This window comes from Phalaenopsis equestris, unplaced genomic scaffold, assembly GCF_001263595.1.
Source record: "Phalaenopsis equestris unplaced genomic scaffold, ASM126359v1 Scaffold234164, whole genome shotgun sequence".
In the NCBI taxonomy this organism is placed as follows: domain Eukaryota; kingdom Viridiplantae; phylum Streptophyta; class Magnoliopsida; order Asparagales; family Orchidaceae; genus Phalaenopsis; species Phalaenopsis equestris.
This window is the reverse complement of record NW_018252086.1, coordinates 31500-49027: the sequence shown is the minus strand read 5'-3', so window position 1 is coordinate 49027 and position 17528 is coordinate 31500. Positions and strand designations below refer to the sequence as shown.

At 35.4% G+C, this 17528-nt stretch overlaps 1 protein-coding gene across 1 annotated transcript in view; it reads left to right on the top strand.

The window, feature by feature from the left end:
• Positions 1-1598: 1598 nt before the first annotated feature.
• Positions 1599-17528, top strand: part of LOC110038854 (isoaspartyl peptidase/L-asparaginase) — a 25289-nt gene continuing 9359 nt past the window's right edge. Inside the window, exon 1 of the mRNA XM_020743772.1 lies at positions 1599-1894. Within this exon, the coding sequence (XP_020599431.1) occupies positions 1733-1894 (162 nt within the window). The 5' untranslated portion in view covers positions 1599-1732. The remainder of the gene's footprint in view (positions 1895-17528) is intronic.

Here is a 17528-nt window from a genome sequence, read left to right as displayed (position 1 = left end):
AGGGGTTTGCCCTTATAGGAAACTTTCAAGAACCCAGCTTAATATAAACTCTATTTAATTTTTCATATTAAATAGGGGAACTTGTCGGCTTATAATAAAATGATTTTGCAGGCCAAACAGATGTCATATATTTCATAGTTTATTTGATTGAGCCCCACCTCAAGTCATGTGTCCATCTTTTGAGAGGGACACATAGCTTAAGGTATGGTGTTTTGTCATTTAAACTATGAAAAATATGAGATCGATTAGATTTCATATTTTTTTAAAACTAAAAATATATATATGTAAATTAAATGTCCCTCCGAAGTGAGCGACGAGATTTCCATTCCGGCGACCGACAGCTTCCACATGACCCCCCCTAAAAATTGTGCCGACAAGGTGCAAAATATAATCATTGTTTCTCTATTGTGAAGATTAAACACACCACGTCCGAGGAATTGGAATTAAAACATAACATATAATTTATTTTATTTGCATCCAAATACATTACTCCTGCATTTCTAAAGTGTGCATTATAGTTACCAAGCATTGTTAAATTTTTTGTTCAAAATTAACTAGCCAAAACTATGCATTTTTTTTTCATTCTACATCTCTCACGCTATTCTCTGTGTGTGTGTCTTAATGTTAATACATCAATATGTTTTAGGCTACAAATTGAACATGATAATATTTTTGTTATTTTAATTATAATATAATAACTTTTTTAAAGCTTTCGTCAAGTTTTAAGGTTGTAAATGAATTAAATCACTTTGAGTGCCATCTTGATCAAATTCATTCTTTATGTTTTTTTTTAGTTGAGTTTTAATATGACTCAAATTTTAAATCTTATTCAACCTTATAATTAGTTTTGTTAATGAGTTAAAATCATAATTATGCTTTCATCAAACCAAATTAATTATATAGTTTAACAAATAAATTAAACATATATGCTTGTTCAAAGACAGAAAGAATTTTTGGGGAAAAAAATTTAAGATCTAATTAAAATTAGCATAATTTAATACCTATTAATTACGTTTCTTTGTAAAGTTTAAATATTTAAAAATAATTTTAGGACATATCAAGTGCTAATGCTTTTGTAGGGGCTTTTAAATACAAACCACAAAAATCTTACGTATTTACATATTAAATACTCAAAAATACCACTATCATTTTTTTGAAAAGTGAATTACAATTTTTCTCATCATAAATAAGGCGGCATGAATGCACAAAATTAAAGTTTGTGTTAGATACATGAATACAAATGGATTGCAATGCATGTATGTAAATCTTCCTTTTTCCTAAATATGTGAGAGAACATAGAATAAATTATCCATAAATGATTAAATTATTTTAAAATGAATATTTTATTTAGCTCTCAGCAAACTATTTTTTAAGTCAATAAATAAATATATTCGTTAATATGAATGAATAAGCATGAATTTATTTTTTTTTAGATAAACCTGGATAAATCAAATTTTTTGCTCAAATATATTTATTTAAACATTATTTTTAAAAATTGGTTTACACAATTATTCAAATAAAACTGAATAAATAAATTTAATATAAATGAGCATGGTTTACATCCCATCCAACCGTGTGAACACATCTTCTTTCACGGGTTCAAGTCCCATCAAACGAATAATGCGTCTGTGGCATGCTGACGCAAAGTTGGGTTTGGATTGTTGCCATACATTTTCCAACAGAGGAACAACTGAAGCGAGTGGCTTGTCGGTGAAAGAGAGAGAGAGAGGGAATGGGCTGGGCGATCGCTCTACACGGCGGCGCGGGAGACATCCCCTTATCGCTCCCGCCAGAGCGAAGGCTGCCGCGAGAGGAGACACTTCGCCGATGTCTGAGCCATGGCGTTGCAGCCCTTAAGGCCAATCGAACCCCGCTAGATGTGGTCGAGCTCGTTGTAAGAAACCGGCATCCTTTTCCTGAACTCTCTATTTCTAGATTTTACCACTCCTCGTTCTGTATTTTTTCTTTTAATATATATACTTTTTTAGCGGATACATCTCTTCTCTCTCTACTCTTCATTTTTCTCAAGTCTCTGCCTCAAATGATTTTTTTTTTTATGAACTGGACGAAGATGTTGTATTTGGCTTCGTTCTGTAGCCATGACAATTTTTCTTGACAGCAAGTGAAGGGTTTTAATTTATGCTTAAAATATTTTTTTCAGTTTAATTTTTTATTTAAAAGAAGAAAAGAAAAAATTATTAGAACTTTCATTTGTGATCCAATTTTATGACCCAAACACTTCGTGCATATAATGACCAAAATATTTGAATTCATGATTTTTACATACCCATAAATAAGAGAAGCATACTTGTATTTATGATTGTAGAATTATATCTGAGGAGATGGAGTTTCTCTCTCAAATCCTCTTAAACTTTCTGTACTTTCTAATTGAGAGAACGATACGGTGTCTGTTAAGAAGAGAGACGATTCTTCTTCAAATTATGCATTATTTATTCACCATCCATCATGGAGTTACTGACCAATAAGATTTATGATAATATAATTGATTAATTAACATTTATTATTAAAATAAATGACACATACTAGTAAACACCATCCATAAGATGTTATTAATCAAAAAGAATTTAAAATAATTTAATTAATTAATTAAAATAAATAACACACACTAATAACAATTATCCATAAAGATGTTACATATAAAAAATAATTTATGATTTAATTAATTAATTAAAATAACTAACACATACTGGTAACCATCATTCATAAAAGAGTTATATATCAAAAATGATTTAAATTAATTAAAATAAATAACATACATTAGTAACCCCCATCCTAAGGGGTTACTTATCAAAAGGTTTTAAGATAATTAATTAACTGTCATTTATTATTAAAGTAAATGACCCACGTTAGTGGGTTTGTGGGCAACGTGGGCCACAATTAAAAATTTAACATTCTCCCACTTGGTCCACGGAATTTTTTTTAATAGTGCGTATCATACTGCAGAAAATATATTTTAAAATTATTCTTTATATTGGTCAAATCATAAATCATTAATAAGTATGAAACTAATATGAATCAAGACGATTGTGTATCAATTTATCGACACATTCTCTTCCATATATCATAATATCAATCATATACTTAATATAATGAGAAATAATCTCATGGTCCCATAATATTTGTTAAAAGACAAATTTTATTAATTAACACACAATTTAAAGTGTACACTATCGATAAAATAAGATATATAAACATTAGAAATAATAATAAAATGCTCTCAAACTGTCAAACATAAAGAGCACTAAACATAAACTAATAAATGATTTAAGTAATGTCATTCTCATGACATATTCGTTAAATGTCTTCAGTAGCAATCCTTTCGTCATTAGATCTGCAATTATAATACTGGTGCTAATATGTTCAATTGACATCCTATGTTTCTGAACTTTTTCCTTAACAATAAGGTATTTTAACTCTATTTGTTTAGCATCTTTGAAATAATTGTTGTTTTTAGAAAATAAGACTGCTGCGGAGTTATTACAGTAATTTTTCAGTGACTTGACAATACTGTCAACAATTTCAAGTTCTGAAATAATATTTTGCAGTCATAAGTTCTGAACTGTAGCTTCGAAGCTTGCCACAAATTCAGCTTTCATATTGGATGCGGCAGTGATAGTCTGTTTTGCACTTTTCCATAAGATTGTTTCTTTAGTCAAAAGGAACAGATAGTCAAATGTTGATTTTTTGGTATCAACACATCCAGCAAAATCTGATTCTGAATTTTCTATCACTTTAAGATCATTAGATCTTTTATAAGTGAGCATGTGGTCTTTTGTTGTTTGCAGGTACCTCAAAACTTTCTTTACGAATTTATAATGATCTATTCCTGGATTATTTTGATATTTGCCCAGCATCCAGACAACAAAGTTAATGTCTGGTCTGACACAAATTTGAGCATATATTAAGCTTCCAACAATAGATGCATACTGATTTTTTGGTATCAACACATCCAGCAAAATCTGATTCTGAATTTTCTATCACTTTAAGATCATTAGATCTTTTATAAGTGAGCATGTGGTCTTTTGTTGTTTGCAGGTACCTCAAAACTTTCTTTACGAATTTATAATGATCTATTCCTGGATTATTTTGATATTTGCCCAGCATCCAGACAACAAAGTTAATGTCTGGTCTGACACAAATTTGAGCATATATTAAGCTTCCAACAATAGATGCATACAGAATTTCTTCCATTTGTTTATGTTCCAAATCATTCTTTGAACACTGTATAATACGGAATTTATCTCCTTTTTGAATTAGTGCAACACTTGCAGAGCACCCTTCCATATTGAATCTCTTAATAACTCTATCAATATATGTTTTCTAAGATAGCCCTAACAATCATTGTGATTTATCATGCAAGATTTCAATTTCAAACACAAGGGATGTCTCACTCATATCTTTCATTTCAAAGTTCCCTGAGAGAAAATTCTTGCTTTCATACAATAAGTCAATAATATTTGTAGCTAACAAGATATCATCAACATACAAAATGAGAAATATGATCTTGCTCCCACTGACCTTCAGATATATACATCGATCAACAGTGTTTTATTTAAATCCAAAGGACATGAAGATATAATTGAACTTAAGATATCATCGTCGAGAAACTTGTTTAAGTCCGTACATTGATTTCTTAAGTTTACACACCATGTATTCCTTTCCTTCAACTGAAAATCTTTTAGGTTGACTCATATATACCTCTTCATCTAAATTCCATTCAGAAAGACAGTTTTCACATAAATTTGGTATAACTCCAAATCATAATGAGCTACTAGTGTCATGATAATTTTAAATCAATCTTTCTTAGAAATTGGAGAAAATATTTTTTTTATAATCAATGTCATCTTTCTGAGTGAAACCATTGACAAAAAGTCTAGTTTTATATCATTTAATATTGTCATTCAAGTCACATTTAGCTTAAAGACTCATTTATACATGACTCTTTTCAACCTTCAAACAATTCAACAACATCCCAGACTTTGTTGTGATCCATCAATTTCAACGCATCATTCATTGCATCTAACCATTTTGAAGAATTGTACTTTATATGGCTTGTTAAAACGAAATGGGATCTTTATTGACTTTCAAGTCAAATTCAGACTCGTGTGGATAAACCACATAATCATCAGAAATAACAGACCGTTCTTTATGTTGAGACCTTGCTACTACTTCATGTGATTCATTTAATGTAAGTTTATAGTTAACAATTTCATTGTAAGGTATTTGATCATATATCTATTGTACTTGTAAGTTGTCAAAATGTTCAATAACTGTAGAAATAACAACTTGAGATGAAATTTTGGGTAAAGAAACTTGAATTCTAATTTCTTGGATCTTCACTTTACGTGGTTCCAAACTCCCATTAATTTCATAATTTTCAATGAATTTAGCATTTCCAGCTTCAATAATTATTGTACTGTGGTTATAACAATATAATTTATACCATTTAGATTTTTTTAGATAACCAATGAAGAAACCACTGGTTGTTCTTGAGTCCAGTTTCTTTTTCATGTGGATTATAAAATCTTATTTCCGCTGGGCAAACCCAAACACGTTGGTGTCTTAAACTAGGTTTCCTTCATGTCCACAGTTCAAAAGGAGTCTTTGGAACTGCCTTACTAGGAATCCTGTTTAATAAATATGCAGTGGTCTTTAAAGCTTGCATCCACAATGATGAGGGTAAAAAAGAATTACTCGTCATACTCCTAACCATTTTCATTCAAGTACGGTTTTGCCTTTCTGCAACATCATTTTGTTGTGGTGTTTCTGACATAGTGTATTGAGCACAAATGCTATTAGTTTAAAGGAATTTAGCAAATAGATTTGGACATTGTCTAGATTCATTGTACCTTTCATAATATTTACCACATTTATCAGATCTGATAATTTTTTACTTTTCTGCCTAATTATCTCTCAACCTCTGTTATAAGCACTTTTAAGGCATCTAATGATTAAGATTTTACATGTAAAAATCATCAATAAAGGTGATAGAATATTTTTCTCCACCAAAATATAAAACATCAAAAGGTCCACAAACATCAGTGTGTATAATTTCAAGGAGTTGTGTTTTTCTTGTTGCAGCTTTCTTAAGTGTATGTTTTGTGTGATTTCCCTTAATACAATCCACGCAGATGCTAAGATTAGTAAAATCCAAATAATTAAGGATTTCAATATTTACCAATCTTTTAATTCTTTTCATTATTTACAAATCTTTCAATTCTTTTCATTATTTACCAATCTTTCAATTCTTTCTTTGGATATATGACCCAAACGTTTATGGCACAAGTAAGCAGAATTTTAATTCATAAAATAATGCTTAGTACCAACTTTATGATGCAAAATCATTAGTATCAGCGAAGAGGTTTTCAAGTTTATGCTTATATAGACCATCACAAAGAATACTAAAACCAATGAGATGATTGTGTTTAAATAAACTGAAACATCCATTCTCAAATTTAAAAGAGTATCCAACATAATTAAGTTTAGACAATGAAATCAAATTACGGGAACAGAAGGGATATAAAGTATTTGAAAAAGGTTTAAATGATGTCCAGTATTTAAAATCAATCAATAGGTTCAAATGGCTTCAACTGAAACTTTGACTCGATTTCCCATGACGACAAACTTTTCATTTGGGTTTATGGTTCGGGTTGTAAGGAATCTCTGCATCGTATTAGAAACATGAGTGGTACAACCAGAATCAATCCACCAATTATTATAAGGAACTTCAGCTAAATTTGATTCAAAACATACATAAACACAAGGTTTGTCTTTCTTTTCAAGCCAGTCTTTGCGCTTCTGACACTCATTTTGATAGTGTCCAGGTTTTCTGCAAAAATGATTATGCTTCTCAATCTAATTAATCAAGGCTAGAGTTATTAAAGTGGGCTTCAAAACGTGCTTTATGATTTTAGGGAAGTGATGCACCAATCTTGTACATCGATTACTTATGAAGCACAAGCTTGTAATGCGCACATGTCGTATTACTTCTGCACATCTCATCTTGGAGTTAAGAACTTGATTACTTCTTAGAGTAAATTCTCAGCATATACCAAAGCTAAACATAGCTATTTTTGTTTTCTCGTTGTTTCTCGTAGTCATCAAGTCTTTAATTTCTCATTTGTTCTCCATTCTCCCTTGTTGGAGCTAATTGCTACTTGGTAATTCTCACTTCCTAGCTAGTTCTTTTATGTTTTTACTAGTTCTTTTTGTTCATGATAGTAGTTTCTCACTGGGAAGCTTTTTTTTCAAGATTGATTCTCAATGTCTCGTATTTCTATTCCCTCTTTTTTCACACTGCCACTGCCTTACAATAATTTGATTTGAAGTATATTCTTACATCAATTTATTGTATATGATGACCTTATTTTTACTCATTTTTTTGGCTTTAATATAGCTAAAATTTTCTTATATTGATTACATCATTATATTTGCTGAAAAAATTCTTCCTGTGCGGTCTATGTATGGTTAATTAAATAGTTATTATATATACATAAGATTCATTTTTATGATTTACTACTCATGAATGCTTTAGTTGGTAAAAGTGTAATTTTCCTTTACACTTTGCACATTGAATAAAAAGAAATCATTGCACATCGTATTACGTGTAATGCTTCGAAAATGATTCTTATGAAAAATTGTATTTGGCATGGCTTCTTATAATTATGTAGATATCTTATTAAGTGGTTTACTAGGTTTTAGAAAATAGGGCCCATTGTAATTACTAGGAGGCTTCCACATTGAACCCCTAAAATTTAGGAAATTAGTACAAATTTTAGATATTTGGAAGGGATTCAAATAAATTTCTTGCAATTTTTTTGTGTGTGACCGTCAAAAGTCTGTTGATGATTTTGTTAATATTTTGTTGCTTAATTCCTTTGTATTAGTAACGTTTGTTGCAACATTTGGATACCATTGTCTTAGGCATCAAGCATCATTAAATTTCTTCATTAGGCTTATTTAGGGCACGTTGGAGTTATTTTGAGACTTAGAAATTCTTAAAAGGATCTTTGGGTCCTGCTAGACCATGGCTCCTCTTCTAAAGTTTTTTTGTTTGCCTTGAGGATTGAGAATAATTCCCTTTATCCTGAACTTTTCCTTAAGCATTTTTCTCCCTATTTCATTTAGTACTCTTAATGTAGTTCTTGCTATTAATGAATGGATTGGGTATTTGGATGGATTTCTGGTATATAAACTCGACTATGTTGTAAGGTTCCATGATGGTGATTGATGGGTTTATTAGTGAGCTTAAAGACTAGAAAATGTCATGAAGCTTTAGTATTATCAAATGATATTGAAATTTAGCATTTTTGATAGAATATTAAAGAGCTTGCTATGGTATGGTGGTTGGAATACTAAGATTATCCTAGATTAGACTACTTTGGGCTATTTGAAAAATATATTTAGGAAAGTGGTTTAAAGATTTATAAAAGGGCTATATTACTTTTATACAGTGAGCTTGGGATGTATAATTATGATCTAGAGTTCATTAGATTTGGATGGGTTTATAAGGTTGTCATGGAATGGAGAACAAGTCTACATATTAGTGTTCTCTAGCTCGCCTGAGAGTTATAAGGTGGTGTTTGGAATGATAAGGTGGTGTTTGGAATACTTGTAAGGCTTTGATTGTTGGCATGTTGATCATAGCTAACATTTGCAGCAGAAAAGAAAGTACATTAGGAGAAAGTACATCAGAAGTAAAAGCTATAGTGGGCTGGAACAACGACAACAACCCTGGCTGATCCTTATCCAGTAGGCTTCTCTAGGTACTGCTCTAAAATCTCTATCTCCCCCGCTTTGTAGTGTGGGCTTGAAGCTAAATCTTGATAACATAGCATTCTTCAGGCACGTGCTCTGGATGTCTATGATATTGGCAATAGTTGGGCTCCTTCGTCTTCTCTACCTTGTCAGGCTTCTTTGGAATAGGAAGTTGCATTCCCTGCTTGAGAATATTCTTGAAGATCTTCCTAAGGCAATCTCTCCTAAAAGAATACGCCCTAGGCTTCTTCTGATCAGAAGCTTCGCCTTTCCACTTGTGAGAAGAGGAGTGAGTTGGCTTGGCAGACAAGATAGACCATTTCAGCTTGCCATCAATTGTCATTAACACAAAGTTATCTTCCGTTCTTTTTGAAGGGCCGACCAGAAAAGCCTTTTTGTGTTTGATTTTATCGTCTGACTTGAGAGCCAGGTACCCTGCAGTATTCTGTAGGCTAGCTACCTTTTCTATCATGATCTTGAAGGTTTTGATAGAAGTAATCATGGGAAAAATTGAGTTTTGGCCATTGATTTTGCCCATAAGAAATGCGACAACATGCTGCTCCTGTAGGAGTGGCTCGCAATTTATGTCAAGTTGTGCCAAGGAATAACGAAATCTATCAAAGACTCATTGGCATTTTGGTGACCAACATCAAGACGTAAAGTGAATCAATGATATGCACCAGTGAAGCATTTTACAAACACATCTTCTAGCTCGACGAACGTTCTGAAGGTGTTGTTTGGTAGGTCGGCATACAATTCGAACCCAAATCCAGCCAGGCTAGTAACAAAGAGGTGAAAGAGCAAAGCGTCATTATTTCTGATATTGCAACATAATGCACAAAACTGAGCAATGTGTTCACGGGGATTTCCAACTCTTTCAAATTGTTTGAAAAGCAGAGGGACAAACCATAAAGAATACAACATGTACTCGTACGTCTCAGGGTAAGTTCTACCTCTTCGAATTACAATCTCGCCTTGCCGAGTTGCTAAGGTTGTCTTGATTTTCATCCACTAAGGACTGTAAGTGTAAGTTAGAAGGCACTCGCTCCTTATGAGTGGCATCAGAGAAAGTGGCACGTACATGTCTCGTAGGTTCAAGTGATATGATGGGTGTTACCAAACGTGTCATTACTTGCGTTTGAGGTGAGGCAACGTCGTACCTTGCTCGATCATCCTGTAACGTTGCGATGTAGGGTGTAAGGAGAGTTGTTTGACCCTATAGAAGGGTGATAGCCTCCTCCTGGGAAGGGTCTGCTTGATCGGTCGTGGGGTCATTTTGAGCTATGTGGGCACGTGATGATCACTCTCATTTAGACCAGGAGTGGGGCAATGATAAGTAGACCGTCGACCATGAGTGGTCATGGTCTTGACCTGATGAGTTTTCATCTCGAAAACATGTAACTCTTGGCCGAGGAGGTCTTCCTCTTCGAGAAGCTCATCGGGAATATTAGGAAGATCCCTGGACAGGACCTCTTCAGAATTGAGCTTGGGCTCACCCTCAGGGTTGACCTGAGTTAACTCCAAGATACGATCGACTGAAAGGTCAGCTTGCCACAGGACTACAACCACAACTTCTGAAATCGGAGCTGGAACCGCAGGAGGCGCTACAGCAGAAACCTTTCGGACCTACTTCCTTTTGGCGGGCGATAACCCTTTCTTAAATACACGGGTGGGGAGTATTGACGAGGGAGCGCCTTGGATCTCTCCTCACTACCAAAAACAATATGCACAATATTTACTCAAAACATGCCTTAATAAACAAATTTAAAATGAAAGTTTTACAACAAGAGTTGCAACCAAATCTGCTATAGAAGTTGTAGTGAACGGAGCATAACCTAGCTTTGACACATCCCCATCAAGCTCCATGTCTGGAGCCTCGACGGACTGCACGATGGACGGTAAGTACCATTGTCTAGCAACGGACCGACGGAACGTTGTTGGTGAGGAACGTATAGGAGCTGCAACGTTACCTGCTCGGATGTCTCCGAGATCTGGACCAGGAGCTTCTCTAGAGAAACTGGACCATTTCTCCGTAGGGAAGAAACTGACTCGACAATCTTCTTTGTGAGAAGACTCTTTGCAAAACGGTCAACCAGAACAGCGGGCTTGAAGCTGCCTGTGTCATGTGGAGGGAGACGCTTCCAAGCTATCCTTGCGGGGATGTGGTCCACACAGCCAGAAAGAATATCAAATCAATTCTTAGCCAAGGAAATTGAAGACTCCACTTGAGCTTGAACTGAATCAAGAGTAAGAACCTGTTGCTGGGTCTGCAGCAACCTATTCTTAGTCTTTCGGGCCCTCCGGCCCAGTCTTGGAGAAAGAGTAGCCTCAGAGGCGTCGAATCAACAATAAAGACAGAAGTAATGGCAGTAGTGTCATCAGAAGACTCATCTGCCATAGGCAGGGAAATCCGATAGAATACAGAGGAACAGTTTGACAGTATGGAAAAGACAAACAAGTGTTGTGGCGCACTTTGTCGGGCGATGGTCTCTTCTTCGCAGATGAGGCGGGCTCGACGTGAGCCTCCACAGCAGAAGTAGCTCAAAATGCATGACTCTCCTTTTGTGGGGGAGGCCACAGAGTAGACGCCTTAGCGAGGGTGGGATTACTGATGGTAATCTGTACAGGGTGCTCGAAGGAACCGAATGTCATGACACCATCGAGAGCACAAAAAATGCTCAAAGAGAAAGAAACGGAGCTCCCTCTGATAGTGGCAATCGTAACTACCTTCTCGCTCGTCATGTTTGATCTAGAAAACAATAACAAAAAGTACAATGACATCAATGCACGCGACAATGCAACGACCAAATTGCCAAGAGTAACGAAAATGATAAATTAACATCAAATTGCTAACCATAGCAACTAATGTCTGGATCTGAAGTCCAAAATCTATAAGAACTACGAGTGACACTATGATAGAAAGGTAGCTAAGTAAAAAAATGTAAGAACCCCTAAAAGGGAGAGAACATACTACTCCCAACAGCTTCGCAAGTCTGCGAATTCAATAGGACCCACAGAATAGGCAAACACAACTCCATACATGGAAAGAGAGAGAATCTTCCTCACTAGAGTTTTTAATCTTGTGAATACACTGGAATTTGCAATAAGTAAGCAAAACTCTTGTGGTGAAGAGAGAGCCTCATCCTCATCGAAGTCGTCAATTTGTTTTGGTTCTTTTACTCTTTTTATTTTTGAAGAAGTCATCAGTCTATCTATAGTTGTATACTTCATTTTTCCGACTAAGTCACTCTTCTGAATAATATGAATTATCACGAGAAGAGAGGAACCAAAAAAGCTGGACATACGCCAAAGGTAGACTAACAAGAGAAAGAATGTGGAAATTTCCATGTGACAAACCTCGTGAGGATAGGTCAAGCATGTGCATCCAAACAAGATCGGATTGAAACTTGTATCAGATATCCGTGGAAGAATACTTACGAAAGTTAACAAGAACTAGAGATTCAACTATGTTTACCTATTCCGGGGTCTAGAGTACTCCCAAGGAGGCAAATATCACTTGGTTAATTATATTTTAGCGGTTGCCTAAGAATACTTTTGATCTAAGGAGTTCTACTAACAAGTGAGTGATAAATGACACATGGCTATCAAAGGTATTAACAATGATCAAACTATTACTTTTAACATTTTAAGATCAATGATATACCCTGTACAAGTGAGTGATAAATGACACATGGCTATCAAAGGATGGTTTATTTTATAGGAAAAATCTCGACGCCTTCTAAGCTCTTGCTAAGCCACAGGGAAGAAAGTAAGTCTCTCACCGTCCTAAATGTTTAGAGGGTCTATATAATTGAGGCTCGTGAAACAACCAGGTCATCTAGTAGGAAACATCTCACCACTTCAAAGTCATACTAGGCTAGAAGGTTAGAGGGCAAATTGTTGTATCCCAAACAGGCAGCGACCTATCTGCTAAATGAGACCTGCCAAATGACATCGATGAAAGCAAGAGCAACATAGCTCAACGGGAGTAGTCAAAGGAATGGAGGAGTGATCCCTAAATAGGTGGAGGTAGTCGGGTTAAGGTACCATTAATCCGTCATTCAAAGCTACTAGTACCCTAAGTCTATTTGGTCGTAAAGATAGTCAATCAAACACGTCAGAGATCCCCGGTCAGCAATCTGTGAATTGCATTATCTGCGGAGACTTCGGTAGTCTTAAGGTCAAAAGAACAAAACTTTATGCTATGACTTTTAGGTGGTGTTCCAAGAGGTGAGACTTATACCCGCCGAAGTAGTGAGAATGCCGCCAGAAAAGAAGAGAAATTGAGGTTCAACTACAAACTTGGAAACACTCCCAATAAAAGAATTACACTCCATCTGGGTCGGTGAGTTTTTTAACAACCTATGTGTTCTAGATAACCTCCAATGTAAAATGATAGTCCAGACCAGTCGATATGGAGGAGTGCAAGAACTCATCCACAAGTATATGCAAATGATGCAATTGTCTATAGTGGTCCTTAGATATTGTGGAGACTCTATTAAGTATGATGGGGTGTATAGTCATTCATGCAAAATCGTTTTAAATTTGGCCTGAGAGCCATGGAAAAAAGTAAAGACCATTTTTAAAATCCTGATAATTTTAATCTTAAAATTTGGATTGTTTCAATCTTTTATTATTAATATTTTTGTAGAAAATTTGTAATTTTAAAGTCTTTAGAAGAGCCTAGATTATAATTTTTGTGAAACTCCCAGACAAATAATCAGAAAAGGAACACTGACAAGAAAGGAAATCAATTTCAAGCATGCAAAAATGCAATTGAAATGTGAATGCATGTCAAATAATATATATATAAAGGCTAGTGTCGTTGTTTAGGCAACATTTCTCAAGAAAAGCAAGAAAAGCTACCAGACACCGCATAAACATATCTGGTCCTCATTCTATAATAGAATATACATTCGGACTTAAGGTACGAGACACGAGCCTACTGCTCCTGGTCTATCATGATGTGGTTCGATGCGTCGTGCGCTTTGAAGTTCGAGCTCGTACCTTAGTTCCAATACAGACTTGACTCTATCAAATACATATGAAAGTTAAAATATTCAAGCTGTAGAAAAGTGTTAGCACGGAATAGCATGTAACTTAAACAGCACTACAAGAATGGGTTAGTACATAATCATGACATTGATTCTCTCTGTTATACGTGTGTATGTATTTTACGCAAGACTCCCTGCAAGAAAGACTAACCTAATATACCATTGCGTAAACACAAACATGGTAAGCATGCAAGCTCACCAAAAGTGCAAGATGAAAAAGGCACCTGGCTACAATAACCAAGCCATCATTGAACAATGGTCAGGTACTAAAATACTACCCAACAATCTAGTCCTAGCCTAGAACACAATCTAACAGAAAATGTCCTAACTAGCATCTAAATGTTCATGGTAAAGTTTTTGGGTAAGTATGACTTTGACGAAGTCGCCACACTGGCCCCGTCCTAATGATCAATGACATCAAAAGCATGTCACAGAGGATGAATTTTTAAAGACATGGCCTTACATTTGACTTAGCTTGCTATTCACATAATTTTAAAATTATGAAGGGTATCATAAGTAGACAAACACATATATCATATTTAAGTTTTAAATTAGGTTCATTAATTATAGACTCGTAACATGCAAGGTGACGGGAATTAGGTCCATTGGATTCTTAGCACAGTCATATAGGTGTCAATCCCAATGCAATAACTCACATTGCTTTCCGGGATCCACCCGGCAAGCAACGCTCGTTAAAGCATCATGACTAACACCGGGTCACTTGCCTATCGAGCTCGGCTCGCTATCAAACACGTATGCAAATGCTAAATGCAAGCAGACATACATCAAAGTGGTGATAAGTGTACTGCAAAGGCATTGAATCAAGGGTGTAAGCCTACATCATGGGCATTGGCTCAAAAGTGTGAGCATATCGTGGAGACATTAGCTCAAGATGGGTGACTGTGCTGAGGAGGCAATGACTCTAAATGATGGGTATGCGAAAGAGGCAGTGACCTGGGAGATGGGTATGCAGAAAATTCAGTGACCTGAATGACTATGTATGTCGGGGAGGCAGTGTTTTGAACGACTGTGTATGTCGGGGAGGCGGTGAATCAAGAGATGGGTATGCCGCGGAGGCAGTGACTCGAAGGGCTGGGTATGCCGGTGAGCTTGTGACCTGAAGGAATGGGTTTGCTGAGTAGGTAGTGACCCGAAAAGACAGTTTTTGCTGAGGATGGCTTAATCCCACAATTTACCTGTTCAATTTAAGTCGGTTTGCTTAATCTGCTTTATCGGATGAAGGCACATTCGCATAAGTCAGTCGGTTGCTCTTTTGCTATCATCAACCTCACCAACGATTTGTCCACCCCTTCTCCCCATTCAAGCTGCTCGACTAAACCTAACAACCTCCAAAGACTGCCTAAATCCGTATGAGGCTTCAACTAGGGTTCGCATAGTGTCGTAACCAACAACGATTATTCCTACATGCGTCGCCATTTTTCCCTTTCTTCTCCCTCACTCTCAATCCTTGTGCTTCCTTTGTGTGTTTGGTAGAATGTAATGAAGGAAAGTATATGTCATTTTGATTCCCGCAAGAGAGTCTCATTTGAATGTCATCGATATCATTTTATTTATTTATTTATTGTTATCATTAATTTTATTTGCTTGATTATTACAATTTAACCGTGAAGTCCATCTTGAAAGGCATAATCTAGAATTCATTAGCCAGAGATAACAATGCTCAAAAAATTCTACAGTAGGTTAAGGCAAGCAGTTTGGAGAAGTATGTGTTAGATAAGGATGACTTGTTGAAATAAAAAGGCAAGGTTTATGTTTCAAATGTTGATAATTTTAGACAAAATTCTAGAGGAAGCTATTTATATGATTATATTATTCACCCAAGGAGTAATAAAATGTAATAAGATCTTAAAGAAATATTTTTATGGCCACGATTAAAGAGGTGAGTTGCAAAATTTGTGGCTATGTGTTCTACATGTCAGTTAGTCTAGATAGAACATCAGTGTCTTGAAGGTCTGTTACAGCCTTTATTTATTCCAAAGTAAAAATGGAGGAGATTGTTATAAATTTTGTGATTGGATTACACAGGCTGCAACATAGTCGTGATGCTATTTGGGTAATTGTTGATAGAATGACTAAGTTTCTCCATTTTTTTCCCATTAGGCAGACAGATCCAATTGAAAGATGAGATAAATTATATGTGCATCAATTTATGAGATTGTATGATTTCAAAGTCTATTGTCTCCGACAAAGTTGACAGATTCATTTTCAGATTGTGGAAAAAGACTCAGGAAGCTTTGGGCGTCATTTTGACTTTTGGTACAACGTTCCATCCTCAGATGGATGGTCAGTTAGAAATGACTATTCAGATTTTAGAGGATCTAAAAAGGTTATGTATGCTTAACTTGGGTGGAGAATAGGAATCACATATTTGAAATGACTTCATATAAAGCTTTGTTTGGAGGAAAGTGCACGACACATTTATGTTGAGCTGAAATAGGTAAAAGAAAGATAATTAGAGCCGACGTAGTTAATATGCTACTGAGAAAATTAGGTTGAATTGAGGCAGATTAAGAGCAATGTATGATAAATATGAAATATTATGATGTTAAGCATATGCCAGTGGAGTTTGAAGTTGGAGAAATTGTCTTTATTAAAGGCATTCCTTTGAAGGGTGTGTGAGGATTTGTTGAGTCACAAACATGTAGGTCCATATGACATTATGCAGATGATTGAAATGTGACTTGCATGTTAGATTTACCAGCTCATATACAGAGGATGCATAACATTTTTCATATTTCTTAGAAAATATAGTGCAGATGATTTATGTAGAGTGATAACACACTCAGGAGGTAAATAGCCTGATTTAACTTATATTGCAGAGCTTGAAAGGATATTGAACTATGATGTTAGGAAACTTCATAATAGAGAGTTTTCGTTTGTGAAGATGTTATGGAAGTATGAATCAGAGGGATTCTACTTGGGAGAAAACTTATGATATGCAAGAAAGATATCCCTAGCTTTCAATGAAGGTATGTTTGCTATTATATTTAAATTTTTGAATTTTGAGGATAAAATTTCTATAAAAAGGGGAGATTGTAATAACTATATTTTATAATTAAATAATAATAATAATAATGATAATAATAATATTTTAATAGGAGCATCTCTACCGTTACAACTTAATAGCTGTTTTGCCCTTTTTGAACTAGCGAAATCGGGAGAGCGGGGAGAGCACAGAGATCAAGTGTGAGAAAAAAAAAAGAAGATAGAGAAGCACGTAAGCCACTGCTTGCGTGCGTGGGAAGCAACATCGTGCCCTAGCCGAAACAAGAAGGAAGGAGAAGGAGAAGGTTGTGTCGTGCCCTAGCTAAAGGAAGGAGAAGCTGACGTTGGCACTTGCTGCGAGTTTGCTTGGGACTGTCAAAGCTGGCAAAGTGTTGCATCGGCGTGCGAGGAGAGTGACTCGTCATGCGGGCTGAAGTCGGGCCACACTCAAAATAAAATGAACTAAGAGGCAGAAGAAGCATGGGTGAGCACCTCTGCGTGCATGTGTGTGAGAAAGCTGGGGCTCACGTGCAGAGGCAGAGAAGGAAGGAGAAGCGTTTGCATGAATTAGCGTTGTCGAGCTTTTGGTAAGATAAAATTAGCTTTTATTATAATTTAATTAATGAACTTTAAATATAATATATATAATTATAATTGTAAGTGTTTTTGATATTAGTATTGAAATATATA